The following is an 8,560-nucleotide window of genomic DNA, read 5'->3' on the forward strand; positions in this document are numbered from 1 at the left end:
ATAAAAAGTTGTTTTGTGATTAACCTTATTGTCTTAAACATTTTTATTTTCACAAAATGATATTTTAAAAATAGGGGTCGTCTTATAATCAGAGTCGTCCTATTTTCGGGCCATCAGTTATCCCCCAAAAAATTTAGACATAAAAAAAAAAAAATGAGTATATGGGCAAACATTGTTGAAGCTTGAACTAAAATTGTAATTAACTGAGTACCATGGTCACTTTTATCAGAACTTTTTAAACACCAGAAAATTGCAGATTTCCTCCAGAGACACATAAAATCTGAATTTAAAGCTTAAACAGAAGGTCTGACATCCCTCAGTATACGTAAGGACAACCAGCTATGAATATTGTTCATCTGTTCTATTTACTGATGTCAATACTGATGTCAATAATGTGATGATACATTTCTGTTGCGATTCTCTTTGCTTTATTCTTGTGATATTTGTACATCTAAAGTTAGCGACTTTCACCTCTGATGAAAGTTAATGAAGCTACAGTTGTATAGAGAGCTTATTATCCATGAGTACATTTCATTTAGGTATTTTCCTTGATTTTCATGCAGTTTCACAACATGTTTGATGAGATATATATGAGCATTAAAGCCTGAAGAGGGGGAAAGACCAGAGAGATGGATGTCTGTACTGGAGAGAATATGTTTTCTAGGCATATTTGATGCTTTAAATGACCTTTTCTCTATTTTACTGACATCTCCATCTCTTCTCTTTTGCTTCTGTGTGTTTCTGATTTCAAAGAAAATCCATAAATGTGCAACAGGCATTTAGTTTGGATAGGTGTAGAGGAGTCTCAAACAGAGCAAGGTCAGACATGTTTGCATTGTTTTTTAATTATATGCAAATTGAGGAAATGTATTCAACTCATCAAGTCAAATTGGAAGAAAGTCCAAAAGATAGAGATTTTTAAGCGAATTAAATGGCCATAATGTAAATTGTGATTTTAAAATGATCACAACTGTAAGGGAGGTTTGACTATATATGGCCATCTTTGATGTTGTAGTTTACATTGTTGTGGAGTCAGGCTGAAATATACCGTACACTGTTACAAATAATTTGGCAGTAAAATTGAAAACAGACATATGAAACTCTAAAACATGATGACATCTTGTGAGTCACTTGAGCAGCATTAGTATTGCAACAACACATCATCTGTAGGGTAAAACTACCCCGTCTCACGACAGTCGAAACCAGCTCACACTGCCTTGAGGGTCACTTGACTTGAATATAATGAAAGACTGTCAATACAAACATGACGAAAAACCACCATCGAGCTCATTTCATATTTTCAACATTATTCTCCATAAAAATATATAGAATTTAAAATTTTCGATTTTTAGATGCTAGATGGGTGATTAGAATTTGCATGGATATTTCCTCAAAAGACAAAGAGGCACCAAAAGCCCATTCAGAACATCTGTACACAGAGAGGACCAGAGGCTGTTTTTCTCAACATGTGAGGGAAAGTGCAGAAACCTTTCAAGCAAAGTCGGAATGTCAGTGAAAACATCTTTTCCCTCTAAAACCGAGGAGAGCGTAATGTTTTAGTGCAAGATAAAAGCTCTCATCTCTGAGGCCGTACACCAGAGGACTCAGACATCTGGAAGCAAGATAAAACACAACATAATTAAAGTACCTGATGATTGTATATGCTTTCCTGTTAATTTCAAACACAGCGTTTTCTATGAATGGACACCACAGCTGGATGAGACAGAGCAGCAGCTGGAAAGCATGAAGGGCCACAGTCTTGATGCCTTTCCAAACCGACTTCTTATCCTCCCCTGATGCAGTTTTAGCTACTTTCATTATCTGCACATAACAATATATAACAGTGATGCACATGCTTATAAAGTAGAACTGATTTATCGCTGCCAGGAGTTCATTTTTCCATTTGTGGAAAGTAAAGATTTTTAGAATGCAGACGGTGTTTTGTTGGTAAAAACTCAGCGGGGCCGATGCAAAGACGATAACAAACGTGATGATGGAGGGAAGAGAGCTGAGGCCGTGAATGATGAGGATGCAGTTCAACGTGCTGCGTGGGGAGCACAGCTCTGCGTGTCTCAGAGGCATGCAGATGGCCACGTAGCGCTCCAGGCTCATCGCCGTCAGAGTGAATGGAGTGACCAGCGTGTACAAAATTGACAAAATGGTCAAAAAACAGCACAGTCCCACTGGAATCTTCAAATTGAAGTAGACCTGTAAGAGCATGGCATCTGTCAGAACAAGGATCAGACAGTCAGACATTAATGTGGTGGCAAAAAAAATGTAGCGCATGGTGGTGTAAAAAATTTCCTTCATGAAAAAAGTTGTGAGCAGCACAATGTTGATGGAAAGGAAAACAGCTATCAGAACCTGAACTGCCATAATTTGCTCATCCATGGCTTGGAAGGGTTGACCAACCCCCAGTGAGCCGTTATTAGCCATAACTCTGAGATGCTGTGAAAACTGAAGAACATCAAGCAGAGCAGTAAATACAGCTAAACACAGAGAGTGATCATCCAGAAAGCACAAGTCACTGTAGAAATCATTTCAGTTGATAACCACAAAAGCTTTTCAAAGTAAAAGAATTTAAGAATATACAGCAAAGGCATTCGGCAGAAAAACACACGACTAGTACTCAGTTCAATAGAAACACACTGACAGACACACATGGTGGCTTAATGCTCCTGACGGGAGTGTGCTGTGAAGAAGGCTGTGCATGAACGCTTAAGAAAAAGTGACACTGACGCAACACAGAGTCATGGAAGATTTCTGCAAACTCATTTGTTACTCTGTAGAGACTAAAGTTACACTTCAGGTGTGTTATTTTGATGATCTCAGCCTTGTTTTTTTACACAGCAAGACACACACCAACTTGAAATGCTTTAGCTGAAAAAATGTGTGAAGAACACAGCATTGGTTCTGTCAGACATTAAATACCTCATCTTTTTGGGTGAACTTTATACACTAAATAGAAAAAGAAAGATACAAGGATCAGACAGAGAAAGAGAGCACAAAGCAGACAATCAAAGTGTCAAAGGTCAAGCAAATCCACTCAGTGCAGACTTGAATTTGGCAGGAGGCCCAGATCACAAACTTCCTGCTCCAGTATAGTGTCAATATTAATAGAACTTAAAAGATGTTCCTGATTTGAGAGACATTATACAGGTGAAAGATAGCACTCCTGTAGGCTTGGTTCATGTAGGAAGCTTCAGGCAAAATCAAATCACTTTTGTTTTATCTGAGTTCAGGAGCAGAAAATGAGAAGTCATTAAAGCATCTTGTCTTTGAGACGAGCATTGAAGTTGATCGGAATCATCTGGTTTCATAGATTAATACATTATAATACATACATTAATACATTTGTGCTTCATCTCCATAACAATGGATTTTAATGGAGTTTTTCCGACTAATATCCACTGCAGGAAGTGTGTATGACGTGACCACTCCATGATAATGCATGGCCATCAAGTGAATCAAAGAGACGGGTATTACATTGGTGAGCATGAAGCCTTTCTTCTTCCAACAATCTTCTTTTTTTGTGGCTGGCCATCTTCAGAGGCAGGGTCGGGGTGGGGTTGAAATTCAGCCCGGGAGCTTCATGTGGAGATCAGTTTTATCTGATAATATGAAGAGCGGGGCAGGAAGCGGGGGTGCTTGAACGGACACGCACGCGGGCCGTGTGAGCGGGCGCAGGTGGGGGTGGGGGGCGGGGGCAAGGCCGGATTAACCATTAGGGCAACTGGGCAATTGCCCAGGGGCCCGAGACCTACAGGGGCACACAGCAGTAGCCACATAACCAGAGCAGAGGCGTAACTTACATAGGGTTGGTGGGTTATGAAAACCCACGGGCCCTCTTCTGGTGAAATCCACTGCCGAGGATTTTTGTTTGTTTGTTTGTTTGTTTAAATTCAAGGCGGAGTGAGCAGCAGCTGCTTCTCTCCGGCCAGAGGCGCCGCTATACATAGGGTCCGAGCTGAAGGGGGCCCCGAGGGACGGCTGACATCAGTCAATTTCAATGACAAATTAAAGGCGCTACACTAGACGCTGCAACGACAGCGTGTTGAAAATCCTCCTCATGGGGCCCTTTCCGAGTGCTCAGCGGTTAGTTGCTGGGAGGAGGGCCCCGACAGACGGCGGATATCAGCGACATAGCTTGAAATCCTCGGGTTAATTTACAATGACACGTCTGGAACCTACCTAATGGGGCCCCACGACTACCCGGCTTGAATCAACGTGATGCATTACATGCAGTCAATAAGACGCCATGACTGCATTTGCACTTCATGCCACTAGGTGTGCTGTTTGCATGTTCAACCTTATTTTACACAGACACCACAGAAGAAGAGGGCCCCCTGAAGTGCAGGCTCTCTGCATGTTGTGAGAAAAAACCGGCAGGACGTGGTGATATGTTCAATGATGCGATGCAGCGTTTTTCAGTAAAAGAGAAGAAGTGAACTTGTTCCTCTTGTAACCGGGTTGAACTGATAAAAAGTGGTTGTAAACAATAATGGTCCACATGTCACGGGCTTTATGTTTGCACTTATGAGCGTTTCCCATACATTTGTTAACTCGTGATTAGATTATTATTTTTTTTTTTATGTACTGCAAAATTGCACTTAAGAAACATGGACATGTAAAAATAATTGTTGCTCTTAGAATTCTGAACTAGTCCTTTTTCTTGTGAGAATGACTTTATGTTGTGTAATGAAAATGCTTTGAGCATTTTCAGGCAAACTGCTGATTATTTCAGATTTTTCTTTTTTTTTGTCCATGAACTGTGACTGCAATGAAATAATTAAAGCAAAAATTGTTGAACTGCTTTCAGTGTCACTGTCCCTGTTATTTAGCTTCCTTTATATGTTTACCCAAATTCAAGATTTTTGCAAGTGCGGTATTTGAAGTTTTCACAGTGGCTGCTTTCTTTGAGTCAAAAAGTGGGTTTCTTTCTATGCAACCGGAAGCCTCTTAGATCAGCTGAGACCAGGGTACTTGCTTCTGTTCTAACACTAAATGTGTGTTTTGGGGGGCAATAAGTGCTTTAGGATTTTGTAGGCGTCAGAATTTTAGTTTAGAGGGGGCACTTTGAAAGAACTTGCCCAGGGGCACGTTGGTGTCTTAACTTGGCTCTGGGCGGGGGGGGGGGGGGGGGGGGGGGGGGGGGGGGGGCTTGTGGCCACCGGCCCGGAACACACCAGCCGTTCGGGAAACCTCCCGAACCTCCCGATGGCCACCCCGCCCCTGTTCGGAGGTGTTCGCGGGAGGAACAAGCCGCTTCTGCGGCTTCTGCTTCTGCGATGGTCGCTCCCACTGCATGTCACTTCCCAAACAACGCTCTGCACATGCGCGGCTCGAAACAAGAGCGCGCACAGAGGCGGCGACTCGACATGATATGTCATCACGCAAACGCGGTCCCACATTGATTGGCATTATGACTGCCCAATTACGAGTTGGAACCATACAATTCTGATTGGTTCTAAGGATCCTCCAGTATACCTTTAATAGACCTTTGTAAATGAATTCCGAAACATCAATTTATAATAGCTAAAATCAAGAATAAATAAGTATTAATTTGTTTATAAATGTTCTAAAAACAGCTTGTCTATGATTACTTCCTTATCTAAAGATTGCTTATAAATGTTACATGCATTTAGTTATAAATGGTTTAATAATCATCTACACATGGCTTACTCATTAATAGTTAACTAATTACTAATAGTATAGAAATGATTTTTATTGTTGGCTATACTTTATTTAGTGAACATTGACAGATGTCAATGTTTAAAGATTCTAAGATGTTCTACACTGGTATTCTTCATTTTATATTTACCAAGGCATATAGATCGCTTGTAAATTATTAGTAACTTATCTACAGAGTATAAATAATGTATAATTTTAGTTAAAAATGATTTATTAATCATTTACAAACATACAAAAATGGTTTATTCATGATTAGTTTACTACTTACTAATGCATTAATAATAACATATAAATGATGTTTAAATAGTTTATAAATGCTTAGTGACACACTTACAAATATAAATAGAAAGTTTGTTCATGTTTACTTATCATCTACAAATTGCTTAAAAATGTTAATAAATGCTTTATAACAGGTCGTTATTGTAAAGTGCTACCTATCTGCATTATCTGCAAAAAATATGGCGGTGTCACCTGCTGCTCTTCTTTAGCTGGCTACATATTGAAAAGGATTTACACCCAAACTGAAGTCTGAAACCTGAAACAACACTGGGTCAGCTGGACACCCCCATAAGGTTTCGACTCAATCCCTGAGAGGACACGCCAGCAAGTATGAAGGCAACGGCGAAAGAGACTCCAGAAATGAGGCAAACAAGCCGGCATCAGAGCTAGGCGAAAGGCCTCTCCGGCTAAACAAGCGTCTTTCTCGCAAACGTCCACTCCCTGGATAATAAGATGGACGAGATTAAACTACTAGACGTCAACAACCAGATAAACAGCTGCGTCATGGTGATCACTGAGACCTGGCTGCATGAAAACATAACAGACCGAGCGAGCTAGCAGGATGCACAATCTTGTGGCCGGACCAGACGGCAGACTCCGATAAGAGGAGAGGTGGAAGTCTGTACGTCTACGTGAACAATAGTTGGTGTAGAGACACTGCTGTCATTGAGAGACACGACTGTCCAGATCTGGAGTTCCAAATGCTGAGGTACAGACCCTTCTTATCGCCACATTCACACAAGGAAGGGCAGAACCAGACCGGGTATACACCAACATCCCTGGAGCCTACAGATATGGGTCATATTGTGGGTCATATGTGTGACGTAAATATAATGAAAGGTTGTCATGACAAAACACGGCAAAAAACACAATCAAGCTTATTTGATACTTGCAGCTTTTTTTTTTTTTAATAATACACAACAAATGTTCCATTATTACACTCAGAAGATGGGTGATTAGAATTTACATGAATATTTCATCAAAAGACAAAGAGGTAACAAAAGCCCATCAAGAATACGTCAGCATCTGTACAGAGAGAGGACCAGAGGATGCTTTTCTCAACATGTGAGGGACAGTGCAGAAACCTTTCAAGCAAAGTCAGAATGTCAGTGAAAACATCTTTTCCCTCTAAAGCCGAGGAGAGCGTAATGTTTCAGTGCAAGATAAAAGCTCTCATCTCTGAGGCCGTACACCAGAGGACTCAGACATCTGGAGGCAAGATAAAACACAATGTAATTGAAGTACCTGATAATTACGAATACTTTCTTATTAATTTTAAACACAGCGTTTTCTATGAATGGACACCACAGCTGGATGAGACAGAGCAGCAGCTGGAAAGCATGAAGGGCCACAGTCTTGATGCCTTTCCAAACTGACTTCTTATCCTCCCCTGATGCAGTTTTAGCTACTTTCATTATCTGCACATAACAATATATAATAGTGATACACATGTTTATAAAGTAGAACTGATTTATCGCTGCCCGGAGTTCATTTTGCCACATGTGGAAAGTAAAAACCTGTAAGGAGCAAAGGACATTTTGTTGGTAAAAACTCAGCGGGGCCGATGCAAAGACGATGGCAAAAGTGATGATGCAGGGTAGAGAGCTGAGGCAGTGAATGATGAGGATGCAGTTCAAAGTGCTGCGTGGGGAGCACAGCTCTGCGTGTCTCAGAGGCATGCAGATGGCCACGTAGCGCTCCAGGCTCATCGCCGTCAGAGTGAATGGAGTGACCAGCGTGTACAAAATTGACAAAATGATCAAAAAGCAACACGGTCCTGTTTGCATCTTGGAACTGAAATAGACCTGTAAAAGCAAGATATCTGTCAGAACAAGGATCAGACAGTCAGACATTAATGTGGTGGCAAAAAAAATGTAGCGCATGGTGGTGTAAAAAACTTCCTTCATGAAAAAGGTTGTGAGCAGCACAATGTTGATGAAGAGGAAAACAGCTATCAGAACCTGAACTAAAAAAACTTCCTCATTAATCATTCGAAAGGGTTGACCCACCACCGATGAGCTGTTATTAGCCATAACTGAGATGTTAACTGTGTAAACTGAAGAACATCAAGCAGTGCAGTTAATACAGCTAAACACAGAGAGTGATCATCCAGAAAGCAGGAGTGACTGTTAAAATCATTTCACTTTGAACCACAAAAGCTTTTCAGTGTAAAAGAAGTTAACAACACACAACTAGTACTCAGTTCAATAGAAACACACTGACAAACACACATGGTGGCTTAATGCTCCTGACATGAGTGTGCTGTGAAGACGGCTATGCATGAACCCTTTAAAAAAAAGGGATTCTGACGCAACACAGAGTCATGGAAGGTTTCTGCAAACTCATTTGTTACTCTGTAGAGACTAAAGTTACCCTTGAGGTGTGTTATTTTGATGATCTCAGCCTTGTTTTTCACACAGAAAGACACAGACTAACTTACAGTAAAATGTCTTAGTTGAAAAAATGTGTGAGGAACACAGCACTGGTTCTGTCGGACATTAAATACCTCATCTTTTGAGTGAACTTTATAAACTAAATAGAAAAAGACACGCACAAGGATCAGACAGAGACAGAACCAGACAAACAAGAA

At 40.8% G+C, this 8,560-nt stretch overlaps 2 protein-coding genes across 2 annotated transcripts; both read right to left on the reverse strand.

Annotated features, from left to right (window-relative positions):
• Positions 1-467: 467 nt before the first annotated feature.
• LOC115399965 (odorant receptor 131-2-like) lies at positions 468-2,436 on the reverse strand. Its single transcript, XM_030107631.1, has 2 exons — positions 1,548-2,436; positions 468-505 (listed from the first exon to the last, which is right to left on the reverse strand). The coding sequence occupies exons 1-2, from the start codon at positions 2,434-2,436 to the stop codon at positions 468-470; spliced, it is 927 nt and encodes a 308-aa protein (XP_029963491.1).
• A 4,640-nt stretch (positions 2,437-7,076) lies between these two features.
• Positions 7,077-8,003, reverse strand: LOC115400073 (odorant receptor 131-2-like). The gene has a single exon (XM_030107723.1). The coding sequence runs from the start codon at positions 8,001-8,003 to the stop codon at positions 7,077-7,079; it is 927 nt and encodes a 308-aa protein (XP_029963583.1).
• Positions 8,004-8,560: the final 557 nt, after the last annotated feature.

Source organism: Salarias fasciatus, chromosome 14 (assembly GCF_902148845.1).
Source record: "Salarias fasciatus chromosome 14, fSalaFa1.1, whole genome shotgun sequence".
In the NCBI taxonomy this organism is placed as follows: Eukaryota; Metazoa; Chordata; class Actinopteri; order Blenniiformes; family Blenniidae; genus Salarias; species Salarias fasciatus.

Excerpts from the sequence above, each read along its gene's own strand:
- LOC115399965 (XM_030107631.1), bottom strand. The coding sequence starts at position 2,436 with ATGGCTAATAACGGCTCACTGGGGGTTGGTCAACCCTTCCAAGCCATG. Across the intron at positions 506-1,547 it reads TCTTGCACTAAAACATTACG|TATACAACTGTAGCTTCATT; the intron begins CTCTCCTCGGTT and ends TAATAAGCTCTC.
- LOC115400073 (XM_030107723.1), bottom strand. The coding sequence starts at position 8,003 with ATGGCTAATAACAGCTCATCGGTGGTGGGTCAACCCTTTCGAATGATT.